This window comes from Centropristis striata, chromosome 5 (genome assembly GCF_030273125.1).
Source record: "Centropristis striata isolate RG_2023a ecotype Rhode Island chromosome 5, C.striata_1.0, whole genome shotgun sequence".
NCBI lineage: Eukaryota > Metazoa > Chordata > Actinopteri > Perciformes > Serranidae > Centropristis > Centropristis striata.
The window spans coordinates 40,189,883-40,208,998 of record NC_081521.1 but is presented as its reverse complement, the minus strand read 5'-3'; the positions used below and the strand labels follow the sequence as shown (position 1 = coordinate 40,208,998).

The 19,116-nt window shown below is 37.7% G+C and overlaps 1 protein-coding gene across 1 annotated transcript in view; it reads left to right on the top strand.

Moving 5' to 3' along the window:
* The window catches only part of LOC131971575 (bone morphogenetic protein 7-like), a 41,210-nt gene that overhangs the window by 20,426 nt on the left and 1,668 nt on the right, over nucleotides 1–19,116 (top strand). Inside the window, 5 exon segments of the mRNA XM_059333082.1 lie at nucleotides 7,390–7,582; nucleotides 9,726–9,874; nucleotides 12,166–12,369; nucleotides 14,604–14,680; nucleotides 16,303–16,413. Coding sequence (XP_059189065.1) covers nucleotides 7,390–7,582; nucleotides 9,726–9,874; nucleotides 12,166–12,369; nucleotides 14,604–14,680; nucleotides 16,303–16,413 — 734 coding nt within the window.

The following is a 19,116-nucleotide window of genomic DNA, read 5'->3' as shown; positions in this document are numbered from 1 at the left end:
TGACTGTTTTTACTGTTTTCAATTGTGTCTTGCTGTTTTTAATGTGTATGTAAAGCACTTTGAATTACCTTGTGTTGAATTGTGCTATACAAATAAACTGGCCTTGCCTTGCCTTGCCTTTGAGTTAATGGGCTCGATAAAGATAGATAGATAGATAGATAGATAGATAGATAGATAGATAGATAGATAGATAGATAGATAGATAGATAGATAGATAGATAGATAGATAGATAGATAGATAGATAGATAGATAGATAGATAGATAGATAGATAGATAGATAGATAGATAGATAGATAGATAGATAGATAGATAGATGTCACCATAGGTTCCTATGGGTTAAGAAAAGGCAAAGGGTACATGCTTGTTTAAATATTTTAAGGTGTCAAAATGAGAAATACCGTCATTATCACAGCGTAACTAAACTATATTAGATAGATAGATAGATAGATAGAGAGAGAGAGAGAGAGAGAGAGAGCGAGAGATAGATAGATAGATAGATAGATAGATAGATAGATAGATAGATAGATAGATAGATAGATAGAGAGATAGATAGATTACTTTATTCATCCACGAAGGGAAATTCGGTTGTCACAGCAGTCCGGTATTCAAGTACAATAAAATACAATAGAATAAAATACTGAGTTGAAATACTACCTTGTGTTGAATTGTGCTATACAAATAAACTGGCCTTGCCTTGCCTTGCCTTTGAGTTAATGGGCTCTACAGGGATGCAGAGTGAGGTGCAGATAATGGGTGCACAGTTATCTCAAGAGAACTGGAGGTGGGATGGGAGGAGGGAGGGGAGTTAAGCTGTCGGTTGAGCAAAGTGAGAGTGGTGCCAAGGGTGAGATCCCCCTCCTGCAGAGCAGCGGAAGCGTGCGAGGCGGGACTGAAGGGTGTGAGGGTGCCGAACAGACACTTGGGCTAATTCGAGCCGTCAGATTTGCCCGCTGCTAGTCCGGAGCTTGAGGTGTCAGAGAAGTGTCTTAGGTCTCCAGGGCTGGCAGGAGAGGGGGAGAGGAAGTAGAGGAGAGGGGAAAAGAGTGGAGAAATGCCAGAAGCTCATTGGTGTTTTAATCGTCGACATAAATATAGATCACCAACAGACAGACAAAACAAAAATATTTATCAAATAAGGATACATTCCTTTTCAGCAAAACCTTTGGTTCCTCCCATCTAGATGGTTTTTAGATTATGTATCTATGTTTTCTGTTTTTAGCTGTTTTTCTTTTTTTTAAAATCATTTTTATAATTAGAATTAACCTGTAGCACTTTGAGATTTCCTGTAATGTAAAGTGCATTACAAATAAAATGTATTATTATTATTTATTATTACATTTAAATTAAATGCAATTCAGAAATCATGTCTGTAGAAAAGTGAACCTCAGCTCAACTGTGGTTATTTAAGTGCCTTTAACTTGCATTCCATCTAATGGCCAGCAGGGGGCGACTCCACCAATTGGAATAAGAATAAGAAGTCTGGTTGTATAAATGTCAATGAGAAAATGACCTCAGTAAACATTGTCCTAATGAGTTTATGGCTTCGATTGCAAGTACCAAGTCTTTTTTGATATAGCATAATGTTCATTTTGTAAATTATCACCTAAATTAGAGTAAAATAGACGTGTGTTTTCAGTTCGTGAAATTTAATCATAACAACTTAGTCACCTCAAAATGTTTGATGACGGTAAGCTATCAGCCAATGCTAGCTAGAACTGGCGTGAGCTGATAGCATAGCTTCCTTCTCGCCAACTTCATCCAATTTGGTCACTTCTGGCAAAAAAAACCAAAATGCCAAACTCTAGGCTTGTAAAACCAGAGTCCACAAACCAATTGGTGACATCACGGTGACTAAATCCACTTCTTTTATGTAGTCTATGATGACAGGCTGAGACTCTCAGCAGTAGAGAATAAAAGTCGTACGCCCTGTGGGAAGCATAAATCTTGCAAAATGCTAACAGTGTTGATACGGTAATAACCCTCTGGTGTCCAGGTGCACTGTAGGTTTGGGGGACGGAGAAGTCGTCATTATCCCGACATCTCTGATGTGTGCTGCTGTGCACGTGTGTGGCCCACACAAGTCAAATGATGTGGGATAACTTTGCATCCTCAGCAGTTTGTATAAAAAGCAAATCAGACGTCAGACCAAATGATAAAAGCAGCTCAATGTGTATGTGTATACGTTTGTGTGTTTGTGTGTGTTTGTCTCTTTGCATGTGTGTGTTGTTGCATCTCTAATTATGGATTACAGAAAGCCATAATGATTGTGTTACCGTACTGTGACGCACAAGACCGTTCGCTTCACAGGAAACACTTTGTGATAGTTTGTGTGTGTGTGTGTGTCTGTCTGTGTGTGTGTAAGAGAGAGAGAGGAGCAGCAACCGATCCGGACGCTGACTACTCAGAATGAAGGGCTCATAAGCCATGACAGGGTGTGTTCCCCATGTTTGCGGTGTGTGTATGTTTGCGACTCAGGTGGGGCGATGGCTACTCACTTCCTCCCAGAGGAAGTCATAAATGCACCCGCTTGGCTTTGACTGTGCCTCTTCCCCTCATCTAATGACTGCCATACTGCTATAATGGCTTGTAAGAGAAAGAAACAAGAGAAGAGACAAAGGCAAAATCGTACTAACCTAAACATAAAGCTACACACTCTGTAGGCTGCTCTCATTTCCTCTTAAACTGTACAGATACAATTCATATATTGAGGTGTGGAAATGGAAAGTGATGCGAGAGAGAGAAATAGTTTGTGTGGGAGTTTCACAGCAGCATCCAGCTGTTCTCACATGGAAAGATAAAGAGGTTTTATAGTGAAGGGGCGGGCGGCGGCTCCGCAGGCTACAGAACAGGTCTGGCTTTCTCCCCAGAGGGAGTGCACCTGCACTGGGCTACAGGAGGAGGGAAAGGTCCCTGGTGTGGAAGAAGAAAAAAACAGGAGAATGTGTTAAAAAGCATCAAAACATAAAATAATTGGATGGATGATCAAATTTAAATTACTTTGTTATATATTCATCACTTAGTAATAATATTAATAACATAGCAATTATTATTATTATTATTATATATACTGTTGCTGCCATTATTACTATATACTGTAATATACTACTATTATTATTATACCGGCCTTATTTATTATTATTATTATTACTATTATTATTATATATTATATGTCATATTATTTTACTTATAATTACTTTATTTATATTTTTCATTTTATTTTTATATTGTTTATTATCTATTATTACATATTATATTATATATATTATATACTGCACTATTATTATTATTAGTCACTATAGCATTGTTGCATCATATCACCAGTTTAATTATTACCATCATCTTGTCAACCATCCTACCAACTGATGATCTTTTTTAACTTCTTAAGTGTCCTTGTTCTATTCTGTGTTTTTTTCTATTGTTGTTTTTATTTATGCTACCTCAGTATTTTATTCTATTGTATTTTATTGTACTTGAATACCGGACTGCTGTGACAACCGAATTTCCCTTCGGGGATGAATAAAGTAATCTATCTATCTATCTATCTATCTATCTATCTATCTATCTATCTCTCTATCTCTCTATCTATCTATCTATCTATCTATCTATCTATCTATCTATCTATCTATCTATCTATCTATCTATCTATCTATCTATCTATCTCAGCTTTAGAATCTTGCAATATCAAATCAGTGTAATGCTTAAAAAATGGGACTTGGAGTGTTGGTGGCTTGATGAAAGCTCTGATTGGCAGAGTGGACCACAGCTGGATTTGGCGCAAATATAGACAGAAAATGAGCTAGTGATGTTAAATTGATAAAGGTCTGACTCCATTGTTTTCAGGAAGAGTCAAACTGCTTTTTAAACCAGTCCAGTGTGTGCCCAAAGCACATCGAGGACAATTGGAGCCTAAAGCTAGGCCATCAAATGGCCAACAGAGAGCAGAGCTGTCCCTCATTGAAGAGTAATTAGATCCTTTCTTTACTCCTGCTCTGGCCAATCATCTCACAGTGCTGCCTTTGTATAATGTCCTTCAGCAACTGGGTTTAATAGAGACATAAATGAAAGGGGGTGGAGGGGAGAGAGTCCACTGGGAAAACTACATAAGAGGAAAGAGGGGAAACAGGGCCGAGGAAGACAAAGAGGCAGGTGTGCAGTGAAAAAAATAACACTGGTTGTGTAGTGAAACATGCATAACATTTACATCATAGCACACTTATATTACTAACAGCTGGTACTGAACATGTGCTGTCATCAGAAATTCTTTTGAATTGTAATGTGTGTGTGTGTGTGTGTGTGTGTGTGCGCGCACGAGTGTGATGATAGCTTGGCAGAGTTCCTGTTTTTTTTTTTCAACCAAAGTTGTGCAGAGTTCAGATGCAGTTGACTCCGATAAAGATAGATAGATAGATAGATAGATAGATAGATAGATAGATAGATAGATAGATAGATAGATAGATAGATAGATAGATAGATAGATAGATAGATAGATAGATAGATAGATAGATAGATAGATAGATAGATAGATAGATAGATAGATAGATAGATAGATAGATAGATAGATAGATAGATAGATAGATAGATAGATAGATAGATAGATAGATAGATTACTTTATTCATCCCCGAAGGGAAATTCGGTTGTCACAGCAGTCCGGTATTCAAGTACAATAAAATACAATAGAATAAAATACTGAGGTAGCATAAATAAAAACAACAATAGAAAAAAACACAGAATAGAACAAGAACAAGGACACTTAAGAAGTTAAGAAAAGAACATCGTGTACAGAACATGTTGCACAGACTTAATTAAAACATCTTTGTTTGCAACAGATCTTCATGAGAAATCACACCATGATGTTTCTAATATATTTTTCAATGAAATGAGAATAATGTTGGCACTAAATTGTAAGTATGTTAGCTTGCCAATGTTTAACTCCAAGCGCTGGGCCTCCAGCCAAAAATAAAATTTCAGAAACATCAGGGTGATGTCTCTTTTGCTAATTGCTTCTTGGTTTGACCGCCAAACACTAAGATTCAATTTTCAATTATATAATATAATTTGCACCACTTTTTTCCCTGTAAAGCACTTTGTAATCTTTGGTAAATAAGGCAGGGAGGGACTCTCTAAAGTATATAGACAGTGCTTGAAATGCCACCAGGGATCTGAGTAGATGATGTATTGTTTTGATAGCTTCTATATCATTTTGTGTGTATATATATATATATATATATATACACTACTGGTCAAAAGTTTTAGAACACACCAACTTTTCCAGAATTTAATTGAAAATTATGCAGTTTAATGTGTCAGTGTACTCCGAAATTAATGCACATTTGCAACATTTAAAATTCTTTATTGAGCATGATAGTGTTTTGAAAGTTAAAAAAAAGATTCAAAATCACATTTTATGTTGGACTAAAGGACTAAAAAAAAACAACACAAAATGACCAAAAAAAGACACAAAATGACAAAAAAAAGACACCAAAAGACACAAAATTACGAAAAAAAGACACAAAATGACCCAAAAAAGACACAAAATGACAAAAAAAGACACCAAAAGACACAAAATGACAAAAAAAAGACACAAAATGACAAAAAAAGAAACAAAATGACCAAAAAAAGACACAAAATGACAAAAAAAAGACACCAAAAGACACAAAAGGACTAAAAAAAGACACAAAATGACCAAAAAAAAGACACAAAATGACAAAAAAAGACACCAAAAGACACAAAATGACTAAAAAAAGACAGAAAATGACCAAAAAAAGACACAAAATGACTTACAAAGACATGAAAAGAATTCAAAAATGGACAAAATAGCCCAAGACTCCATAGAGTTAAGTTGTTAACCCATTTCTTGTTCCCTGAAAAAGGCCTACTTGTATAATTCTGAAATGTACATTATTTTTCAGTTTTGGTTAAGCTTACCTTTTTTTTATTTACCTCTGGCAGTTCACCACTTACCTTTGTACCCTTTCAAGCTGTTCATTTGACTTGAACTGCTTGAATTTCAATAAAAAACTGGAAAAATTGGGGTGTCCTAAAACTTTTGACCTGTAGTGTATATATATATATATATATATATATATATATATATATATATATATATGGGTGCATGTATGTGTGTGCGGTCTGTCTGACAGTTGATAAAGAGGGAGGTGGAGGGAGAGCCAGAAGATGATGAGAGACAAGGCACTGACCCCTGGGATGTCCTGCTGGGACATGAGAGGAGCAGGGTCAGGGGGGCCACGTCTTGGGGGTACAGGGGGCTGGGATGTGGGGACGAGAGAGAGGAGGGGATGGGGTACAGCAAACATGAAGCCCCCAACTCATGAGAACCAGATGAAGGGCAGACTGGATGACTCTCTGGGGCTATGAGAGGAAGAAAGGGAGAAGAAAGGGGCTCATAAAGCTGTCAGAGTCCGCCTGCATCTCTCTATCATGGCTCAGTGTGCGCCAGATGCATTGCTCCAAGTGCTGGTCCTCATGAATGTTTCAATCATAAGCCAACATATGTACTGCATATCTATAGATGTTTTTAATCTGAGGCTGACCCATAGTCTGACAAGCTATGTCAGCTTCCTGCTAACAACGGAGGTTGATGGACTGTGGAGGAAGAATAAAATGTAGAAAATAGGAGAGGAAAGAGAAGTTTGGTATGAAAAACATGTTTGAAAACATGTTTCTCTGTAAGATGCAACTCAATACCACAAAAAAAAACTTTTTAGTTTAATATAAAGCCACATTACACCTCTGTGGACTGTAGGCTGTATAAATATGTCCAGTCTAGGCTCTCCCTGGACACCTTTTGTATCCAACATGGTCTCACAGGAATCCGTGAAATAGCCACGGATTTCGCTTAACTCAAAATCCGTGGAATAGCCACGGAATCGCTCAAATTTCCGTGAAACTGACACGGATTTCGCTACAATGCAAGTTAATGACAGTCATATATCGTGGCTATTCCAACCATACAAAGTGATTATGTACATTCACTGAGTGAATATTTAGAAAATAAAACATATATTTCTCGTTAGAAATGTGATCAAAATCCATTTTTATGCAGAAACTAAGTCAAAATATTGATTTTTCACTAAAAATGAGAGAACTGTCCGCCATGTTTTTTGTTCTGACCGCTGGGACCTTGAAAGTCACGTGACTTGGAACAAACCAATAGCCACGGGATATGACTGTCATTAACTTGCATTGTAGCCAAATCCGTGTCAGTTTCACGGAAATTTGAGCGATTCCGTGGCTATTCCACGGATTTTGAGTTAAGCGAAATCCGTGGCTATTTCACGGATTTCTGTGAGACCAGGTTGTTTGTATCCCTGCTTTTGTATCCCTACAGTACAGTTTTCATGTTTTCTTTTTCTGTTTTGCTTTGCAGTGGAACACGATAAGGAATTCCTACCAGTCCGGCGGCATCACAGAGAGTTCAGATTCGACCTATCACGGATACCGGAGGGTGAGGCGGTCACTGCTGCTGAGTTTCGTATATATAAAGACTTCATACACGAACGATTTGATAACGAGACCTTCCGCATCAGCATCTACCAGGTGTTAGAGGAACACACTGATAGGTGAGAATGGGTATATGGTTTATTTTCTTGTCAGTAATGTATGTTACAATATCGTAAACCAACACGTCAACATTTTTCATGTTTCTTTCTCACTTTTTCTTGAATAGTGCTGAAATCGGCCTTACTGGTTTATGTACAAATGGCCCCTCATCAGCCTTAGCTGTTCAGTGATACTAGCAAATTTGACAGTAGCATGCTAACACTTTATCAAAACATGAACATGGTCAACAGTATAACTGTCAAACATCACCATGTAAGAATTGTCTTTGTGAGCAAGTTAGCACACTGGTGTTAGCATTTATCTCCAAGCACTGCTGTGCCTGAATAAGGCCTCACAAAGCTGAAGAGTGGCTGACTTGACTCTTAATATAAAGTTATTTATTAAAAAATTCGCATTCACTCATACCATTTTCTTAATTGTGAGTAATTGCTGCATTTTCTTTGTTTCATATCATCAGCCTCATCACATTTTAACTTGTCGTAATAGGAGAAGCACAGGTGTTGCTAATACCACTAACAAGTGTCCTAGTAAGCAATTAGATCAGGGGTGGGCAATTAATTTTCCCAAGGGGCCACATGACCAATACCACGAAGGTCGCAGGGGCCGGACCAAAACTCTGAACTAAATTCTGCTCAATGTTAATGTTATCGCTTTATAAAATATAGTAAATTATCTGGTTTTGAGCTGCTACTGATAGGAACACATGTTATGATGAGACTGTTAATGTGGAGTAAATCAAATATAGCAGTAAAAAGTAGTAAATACTCCAATCACTATATCACTATTCCATTTATTTTAAATACAACTGTAAATGACCTTTAGCAAGGTTCATATTTATGTTTTTGTATTATATAGCTTGTTTTTTCATGTTTGTACATTTTCAAGGTGTTTCACAATGTTGTGATGCTTTTTTTTTGAAAAGGTGCCGTCCAGTGTAAAACGGGTGCTTTAATTTTGAAAGGTAGTGACAGGAAATAACCGGTCGAACGGTAAATAATGAGTGCGTAGTAATTCATATAAAGTTTATATAAAGTATCTAAAGGCTTCTATAGTGGCTGACTGACAGGACACAAGGTTTGTTAAAGTTTAAAGTTTAAAGTGTAAAAGTGCTTGTTAGCTCTAGTGCTAATGATAATGTTTGCTATTGTTTTTCAAAATAAAAGCACTGCGGTTATATTGATTTCTAATTTCTTGGTAACCTCAAGCGGGCCCAGGTCTGCATTAGAATGTAGTAACATGCACAATACTCAGACAATTAATTCATCATTTGAGAAGCTCAACATATTATTTAAAAAAAAAGCATATATTGCAGCCCTTACTTTGAAGCTTCTCCAGTCAGGTCTTGGCCCCACCATCTTCATGTGGCTAATCTGGGCCGTCCAGAAGGTGTATGTAACTCGGGAATGGCCCATGTCCTGCTCTCCTCGACCCCTCCTGAAGGTTTCTGTTGTCCAGTGGGAACAACACAGTCATTTATTCCTTTGCCAGAGACGGGCCTGGGTACATGAATGAACCAGAGCTCTCTGACACACTATCTGCCCAGTCAGAAAATAGGTCGGGATACATGAATGGCCACATGAAGAACAAGGGATTTTAGTCTCTGATGGTGAAAGAGTAGAAAATCCAGAGTTCAGTGTCGGACAATAGGATTGGCTTGGATATGCACTATTTCACTCACTACTTTTCACACAGTTTTTTCCTGTTCTGCAGCTGTGTTTTTTTCTCTCCCGCTTTCTTTCTCTCTCTTTCTCTCTCTCTCTCTCTCTTTTTGGCTTTCTGGCTCTCCCACAAATTCCAGCCAGTGATGGACTGTGTGTAGTGTATGAAAGGACCGGTCATTTATAAAGCCATTATTGTCAATTAAGAAAATGAAGTGTTCCCCTGGGCCTCACCATCTGGAGCCCACCCTCCCTCCCGCACTGCCTTTCTTGCTCCATCTCTCTGTCTTTGTTTCACTCCGTCACACTCCTCCGACTCCCTCTCTCCACTCCATTACTTTGCTTTGCGCTTCGGTCACTTAGCGTTAAACTCTGTCACATGGTTTCGACCTATGTTTCTGTAATTGTGCATGTAATCCCTGTTGACTTTTGTTTGTGTCTGACTTTAAGTGTCAACTTTTATTGTCTTCCTCGTCCTCTCCAGGGAGTCGGACTTGTTTCTGCTGGACTCCCGGGTGATCTGGGCAGCAGAGGAGGGCTGGTTGGTGTTTGACGTGACAGCCACTAGTAACCACTGGGTCCTGAACCCTGGCAGGAACCTGGGTCTGCAGCTCGCCCTGGAGACCACAAATGGTGAGTGTCACTCAGAACAGTGTATTCCATGACACACTAGAAGTCACAGGTGTCCATGTTATTCTATGAAGTTGCTTTAGATTGCATGGTAACTTTCTTTATTAGAAGTATTGTTAGTATAAACTACTTAAATGTACTTATGAGATTCCTAAGTGGATCGAGTTTAAACTAGACAAACAATGTAGTAAAGTAAAATGTATTCCTACTTTTGCATAGCTGATAGCATTTATACTTGATTTAAGATTAATTACTTTATTAATCCCACAATGGGGATTAATTCAACCTCTGCATTTAATCCATTTTTTTTTTTTTACACACAAGTGAACACACCATCCGGGGAGCTGTGCAGGTGCCTTGCTCAAGGGCACTTCAGTCCTTGACATGTCAGTACCGGGATTTGAACCGGCGACTCTCCAGTTACAAGCCCGATTCCTAACCTCTAGACCAGGGGTGTCAAACTCAAATACACAATGGGCCAAAATTTAAAACTTGAATAAAATTGTGGGCCAACATAGAACAAATAAACCTTTTAATATATACCAAACATGTTTTGCTTTAACATTAAATATGGAACCAGCAACGCTTATAAACATACAATATATAACTAAATAGTGCAGACATGCAAAATCAAATTTCAAATAAAAAACATCAACAATCAATCTACTTTTTGCTCCTTTCAGTTATGTCCATGTCCTTGTACTTGTTGTGGTGTTTTGTTTCAAAGTGTCGTCTAATGTTTTACTCGTTAGTTATAGCCACGTTGGCTCCACATACAAGACAAACCGCTCTGTCTTTTACATATGGAAACAGATATTCTGCCTCCCACCTGTCCAAAAAGCTCCTGTTTTCTGCCTTTCTTTTCTCCATTTTTGGGAAGGGGTAGCTGGGAGACAGCTCTAGCTTGAGGTTGCTATGACGACTGTCACAGAGGAGCGTTTCTGGGTCCTGTCCTGATTGACGCGCCAAAACAACAGCAGGGCATTGTGGGATTTGTAGTATTAGCTGTAAATGCGCCGTATAATACTGGCGGGTCAGCTTTTATAGTACAATAATAAGATAATAATTTGTATTGCCTGGTGGGCCAAAAAAAATTACACTGCGGGCCAAATTTGGCCCGCGGGCCAGAGTTTGACACCCCTGCTCTAGGCCATAGCTCTACTTTGGTGAAAGCATAATTCCAAAAACTTCCTCAAATGTAATTTGGTGACCTCAATCAGTTGATGTTATTGACAAATCTGTAAGTTTCTACACAAAGAATCACGCTTAAGCAAAACCATAAAGAAGATTAATTAACAAAAGAAATCCTAGTCAACTATAACCATAACAACCGATTATGAACTGTGTCTCACCCTAATTAGGAGTTGATGTTGTTGGATGTCTAACAAACATCTAAATTATTCCAACATTTGCTGGCTGTTCTCTTAAAGGCCGAGAATCAGTTGATTCATTCTTTGCGTGTCCACAGTAAAGATAAATCAAACCCTCATCACTCATCATCAGTCATTCATCCCGTCTTCATCCGTCATACCCTCAGCATCATTAGCAGGCATGCAGAAAACACACTGGCTTATCCTAAGGATAACATCTCAGCAGGAGTTTGTCATCACAAGGCTTGGATGTTGTCAGAGGGAAACGTTATCAACAAACAGTGTGAAACACAAGAGTGTGGTTGAGAATATTATCTCCCACAGGACGGCAGGATGTTACATGTTAGCTGAGGAAAACAGACACGGTATTGCTTTTATGTCGTGGGAGGGGAGTGCTGGAGAGGCTGTATCCATGAGTGTGTGTGTGTGTATGAAGGGTTATGGGTGAGCATGCACAGACAGGCACACGGGACATCCCGTCGCCAGCGGCGACCAGAAGCCTTGATTTACCACATAACGGCGATCAGACAGACATTCTTCTATGTGCAAAGCAGATAGACACTGCTAGAGACCACATGCACGAGCATGCACAAACACACCCACACACAAAAACACACACTCAAACACGAGTAGAAAGGCTTTGATGTTCGCTGCTACGTTTGTTCTTGGCATTTCAGACGTGGAGAAGGGATGAGAAAAAGGGAAAGGAATTCACAGAGGGAAATCTCATTTGTAAAACAGACAAAAGTGGTTGCAGTGAGCAAAAAAAAAGACCACACACATGCAAAACAAACTCTAAACAAAGACTCACCAAGAAAGCACACATTTATTTAATTTCTAAAGCTTTTCTTCTCTCTTCTACATCATTCTAGATTTCTGTGATTGCAACACCTGTTGAACTGTTCTCTCTGTCTCCCCCTGCAGGAGAGAGCATCAATCCTCGTGTGGCCGGGCTGATTGGTCGCAGTGGGCCTCAGAATAAACAGCCCTTCATGGTGGCCTTCTTCAAAGCCACTGAGGTGCACCTGCGAAGCATCCGCTCAGCACAGGGAGGGGCCAAACAGCGTAACCCCAATCGCTCCAAAGGGACAAAGAGCCAAGAGGCACTGAGAGTGGCCAATGTTGCAGGTAACCACGCAAAGTGTGTGTCTTGTGTATTTAGTCAGGGCTGATTTCTGCTGTTGTGTTGAGCTGACCCCTGATGACTGATCGGCTCATATCAGAATTCTCTAATGCAGCTGTTCCCAAACTTTTTAAGCCGTGCACCCCCTTCTATGTCCCAACAGGGTTGACCCACCCCCAATCCCCCACACCTTCAAAAAAACAAAATGCAATAAGCTTTTTTATAGCCATATTAAAGGCGGCATGTTTAATCATGCTCAAATGACCAGAACACACATTTAATTAAATAATCACCATCACAACAATGCGATCTCACATTTGAATTAATCTGAAACACTGAAACAGTTTCAATATAATGCAACAAAGTTATGCGCTAGCTTCCACTTTTAAGAGCAAATAGGACGATGACAGGCTCAGGATCAGAGGCAGAAAGCACATAAATTGGGGGAAATGTTATAATATTTTGAGCCGCGTTTAACAAAAATTGCAGCAAGTTTAAATGAGCGTGGAGCTAAACAACCCGTCATCATAACACAGGCTGGAAAAATGGAAGAAGATAACTTCTTCTACGCTTTAATTTAAGATGAAGTGCATTTTGAATAAACTGCATTTATTTATTAATTAATAATACAATGAAAAAAATAAAATAAAAAATGTAATTGTGTAATTATCAGACCGCCATTACATTTTTCATCTCGCGCACCCCCAGGGGTCCACGCACCACACTTTGGGAATCCCTGCTCTAATGCATTTTTAGTGTGCACTCATTGGTATGCAAACACAAGCATCCACAAACATACAGTCTATCAGGGAGCAACAAAAGTATGCCATTGGAATTGATGTGATCCTTGCACGACAAAACATGTGATCGTTGTTTTAGAGGTGTGAGAGGGCTGTGTTTATGTGAAGCGCTGAAACATTAGACTGTAATGCCTGAGCTTCAAATATCCCTCTGCTGTCTTTGTTTATTTACACAAGCATTACAGAGCAGTCGGGGCCAAGTTCCCTGCATGGAGGTAAGGCAGCGCAGGCTTTTATGGCAGAACACATCTGCGGTGTGCTGTGGGGCAACCGGGGCCACAACACATGGGCCAAATGTGCCTGTTTGGAACTTTGGATACCAGCGGTCTTTAACTGGATGATGAGAACCAGTCGCTCATGATCATTTCCAACGTGAACCACTCTCAGGAACTAATGTACCACAGAGCCCCAGAGGTCACCAGAGGAAGCGAGAGAGAGATACCATTAGATAGAAAACAGACGGTTGTTTTTTTTAACACGTGGATGGTATGAAGGGGGAAAGAAATGTTGAAATGAGCAGTGGTGGAAGAAGTATTCAGATTCCTTACTTAAGTAGAAGTACCAATACTACACTGTGAAATTACTCCACTACAAGTAAAAGTCCTGCATTCAAAACTTACTTCAGTAAAAGTACAAAAGTATCAGCATCAAAATGTACTTAAAGTATCAAAAGTAAAAGTACTTTTTTTGCAGAATGACCCTACTCAGATTGTTAAATATATTCTCAATATATGATTTGATAATTATTATTGATGCATTTATATAAGCAGCATTTTATTTTCTCAAGGTAGGGCTCATTTTAACTATTTAATATGATTTTATGAGGTCTAATTTAGAAAATGTCACTTTAAACTTTAAACCGATCATGTTTTTCATGTTAAATCCCGATCTGAAAAGTAACTAAAGCTGCTGGCTAAATGTAGTGGAGTAAAAAGTATAACATTTGCCTCTAAATGTAGTGGAGTAGAAGTATAAAGTTACATAAAATGGAAATACTCAAGTAAAGTACAAGTACCTCAAAATTTTACTTAAGTACAGTACTTGAGTAAATGTACTTAGTTACATTCCACCACTGGAAACGAGCAAGAGAAGAGAAAGGGGAGAGAGTAACTTTTGAAAAAAGGGGCGAGTCTACTCCGTGTGCACATCTGTTTCATCCAGTGGAAACTCAAAGCCCAGCAGAGTGACCTCTAAGCAGGGTGGCCCATTCATTTGAAACAATTACCAAACTACTGCTGTATCTGGAGGTAATTTCCTTCATCCATTGTTTAAATGTTAATGTTTTGTATGAGGGAACTGGCTGTGTTTAGGCCTGTTCTTTATCATCTCTTGCCTAATTTGAGTCTGACTACAGTAAATAGTTACTCTTGTAGCAGAATGGGATAATAGCACATGTGTTGAAGTATAATCTCTTTCTGTCTGTTTGTGTTCTTCCCCAGAAAACAGCAGTACTGATCAGAAGCAGGCGTGTAAGAAGCACGAGCTCTACGTCAGTTTCAGGGACTTGGGGTGGCAGGTACGTAAAGCATTCCTCTCCCAGGTAGCCCAGAATGACTCGGCCCAACAGAAGCCTCAATCACACACTCCAGGTTACAAGTCGTATCCCAGAATCCTGATTAATAGTACGCTAGAATCATCCATTATCTGTTACCGTTTATCCTGTTCAGGGTCGATGGGGTGGGGGGGGCCTGGAGCCGATCCCAGATCACATCTGGTTTTCTTTGTCTTCTATAACACTAAATTGAATTCTCTGGGTTTTGGACTTTTGGTCAGGCAAAACAAGCCATTTAAATATTTCAGCTTGGCCTGAACAATAGTCGTGGGGAGTTTTTCACATTTTTCTGACATTTTATGGACCATCAATTGGCAAAACAATATGCAGATTGAAAGCTGATGAAAATGTTTGTTAGTTTTGCCTGTAAAATCCCCAATCACAAAAAATCTGACAATTTTGTTAATAGTTATTTTACAAACAAAAAGATTATAATTATAAAATGCTATAATTTGTTATTTTAACAGTTTATTGTTGCACACATTAAAACATTTAATATACTACATTAACAATTTCTTAATAATTTACCATCCATAAGGACATTTTTAAACCTTCTAAAACATAATTTGGATGCTATTATAAAGTTGCAACAAATACCCATTATAATTAATGATACATCTATAGTGCATTATGAGCGCATTCATAGTGAATTATAATGCTCATTATAATCAATCATAATGCATTATGACTGCACTCATAAACACATATAAAGCTTCATGATGCACTATATCAACAGTTATAAATATAGCTTATAATGACTTATAAATCCAAGTGTCTTATGAGTGCTCTTGACTGGTTATAAACTACAGGCTGACTGATGAGGCTTATAATACATTACAACTACTCATACCCCCCTATACACACACCTCAACAATCAATTGTTATAAGGACTCATAGGATGCCATAAGTATAAATAAATGATCAATGTATGCTTTAAGTAAAGTGAGGTTCATATAGACGCATCTATAATGCAGTATAGCTAATCATGATGTTTCATTGTTGGCGTTAAGTAAAGTGTAACACATTTTCATGCATTTAAAAGAAGCTATGCTGCATCATAAGTCATTATTTATACTTATGGCATCCTATGAGTCCTTATAACAATTGATTGTTGAGGTGTGTGTATAGAGGGGTATGAGTAGTTGTAATGTATTATAAGCCTCATCAGTCAGCCTGTAGTTTATAACCAGTCAAGAGCACTCATAAGACACTTGGATTTATAAGTCATTATAAGCTATATTTATAACTGTTGATATAGTGCATCATGAAGCTTTATATGCGTTTATGAGTGCAGTCATAATGCATTATGATTGATTATAATGAGCATTATAATTCACTATGAAGGCGCTCATAATGCACTATAGATGTAGTCTTCATAGAAAGTGTAACCAAATGTTTCTAAAGCATCAAGTAACTTTAATCCTGTCTTATTGCATCTTTACTTTTTATTCGGGAGGTATAAAATATAGATAAATAAATACATTGTGTAAATATACACTGTATTTTGTTTGTTTTACGTTTTATCTCAGCTTCTTTTTGCACCAGGGTTGTAAATTACTCTCTGTCTCTCTTACTCTGGCTCTCAGGACTGGATCATTGCTCCAGAGGGATATGCGGCGTACTATTGTGAGGGAGAGTGTGCCTTCCCGTTGAACTCCTACATGAACGCCACAAACCATGCCATTGTGCAAACCCTTGTGAGTAACCATGAAAGCAGGGAACAAAAACCCAGCAGTCATGTTAAGAGTCTAATCATCTCATCAACTGTCAAGACAATGTAGCCGCTGTTGGAAGTGCTGCATTTAATGATCCAAAGCAGTTGCAGATTGTATTTCACCAGCGATTGAACGCAGGATGAGGTCAACATTTTATACAGTTTTTTCCCCTGGTGGTGTTGCATTCTTTATTCCATTTGTTAATATTTATTCGTCATGTAATTAAGGAAAAAAGACACAAGAGGCCAAAGTAAAGAAGGCTTTTGACACTCCTCTCTGCATCATGCTGCATAGCTGTTCTAAAATCACTGTAAACCGCAGCCTCAAATGGCTTATTGCTTTTATAAAACAGTTACAACATACACCTGACATTGTAGTTCAGGGGTGTCAAACTCAAATACACAATGGGCCAAAATTTAAAACTTGAATAAAATCGCGGGCCAACATTGAACAAATAAACCTTTTAATATATACCAAACATGTTTTGCTTTAACATTAAATATGGAACCAGCAACGCTTATAAATATAAAAATAAATAAATAAAATAAATATATACACTTATAATATAACTAAATAGTGCAGACATGCAAAATCAAATTTCAAATGAAAAACACATCAATGTCATTAATTTATTAAATAAAAATTAAATAAAAATCGTATGCCTCTTTTCTATTTGCATCCTTCTGATTTAAATATCAAAATAAACTTTTTAATTAATTAATTTAAACAGGTTAATAAATTAAAAAATAAAATAATAATACATTTAGTATTAGCGGTAAACGTTAGGATAAAGAAAAACATTTCTCCATCATGTTACAGTTACTCTAAAACAGGGGTCTCAAACTCAAATTACCTGGGGGCCGCTGGAGGCAGTAGACACAAAATTACTAAAAAAAAGACACAAAATGACAAAAAAAAAAGACACAAAATTACAAAAAAAGACACAAAATTACAAAAAAAAAGACACAAAATGACCAATAAAGACAGAAAATGACCAAAAAAAAAGACACAAAATTACAAAAAAAGACACAAAATTACAAAAAAAGACACAAAATGACCAATAAAGACAGAAAATGACCAAAAAATATACACAGAATTACTAAAAAAGACACAAAATGACCCAAAAAAGACACAAAATTACAAAAAAAAGACACAAAATTACCAAAAAAAGTAAGTAAAGGGACCTTCTACACACAACACGGTAAAGCACCATTCATATAAAGCTCACATTAAACTTTCAAATCAAGGTGGGGGCCACAAAACATCGTCATGAGGGCCGCAATTGGCCCGCGGGCTGCGAGTTTGAGACCCATGCTCTAAAACCACATCGTCACCCTGTTAAAATAATCGCCTAACTCATTTTTTCAAGTTTTGCAGGAAACACAAAAAACTTCACCAAAACTGTAACATATGACATTTATTGATCATTTCACTCAAAAAGGATGTAACAAAGGATGTCTGTTGGCATAGTAATAATAACACGTGTGTAAATTATGTAACTTAAGAGAAATAAATGACTTATAATAATAAAATGTGACTTAGGCAATTTTTTGAACATGCCTTTGTGACTTAAGCAAGATATGGTAACACTTTATTTTGAAGGTGTCTACATAAGAGTCACACAAGCCTGTCATAAACATGACATGACAAGTATCATGAGCATTAATGTTACTTCAAAGTGTCGTTAATGTTCATGACACATCCCATGTCATGTTAATGACACGCTCATGTCACTCTTATGTAGACACCTTCAAAATAAAGTGTTACCATATCTTGCTTAAGTCACAAAGGCATGTTCAAAAAATTGCCTAAGTCACATTTTATTTTAAGTTAGGCATAATAAATCTGCTTATGTCACACACTTGACATAGGCCATTATCTTAAAGGGGTAAAATCACATGATCTGATCAACTGAGGATGGAGGTGATTTTACCATAGGTGGCTATGAGGAGATGATTTAGGCAAAAGAAAAACAATTTTGACAAAAAATGACTATGCGATTATTTTAACAGTGTGACGATATGTATCTGCAATCAGAAACTATTATGCTCACTTTCCTCAAACATTAGCTGTTGTCACACAGTGATTTTACCCCCCCAAACATTTAAGTCACATGACTGATCAGCTGTTTCTGCTCTGCCAGTCAAAACGAGCTGACATGAAAGAACTATTAAAAGTTGACCAATTGAATCCAATTCCTGAAGACTTCTCTCCAGTTTCTGTTCTCCAAACTCTGGATGGCCGGAGTTGTCTGATAAGCAACCTCTTTTTTATTGTTGTTTTTTCTCTCACACACACTGTTTACTGACGTATTAGCCAGCAGCAATATATTACACTGCCATGTTCTGACCAAAGTATGTTTATGCAGCTTTGTTTATTTGCTCTAAAGTAGTTGATGGAAATGATTCTCACTAATTCGCATTTTCTGTAAGGTGACATTTCAAATTTCGCTTCAAAATGAAACTGAGGCTTGACGTCGCTATAGAAAAGTGAGCATAGTAGTCTACAAATAAAGCATGCAAGCTAGCTAAATTTACATAATCAACCATAAGTCCCTGTAGTAGCCCTCTTTGTTACTTTCACTGGCATCTTGTGTGCAGTCGAACTGAAATTGTGATACGGTCAAAACTACACTACCGGTCAAAAGTGTTAGAACACCCCAATTTTTCCAGTTTTTTATTGAAA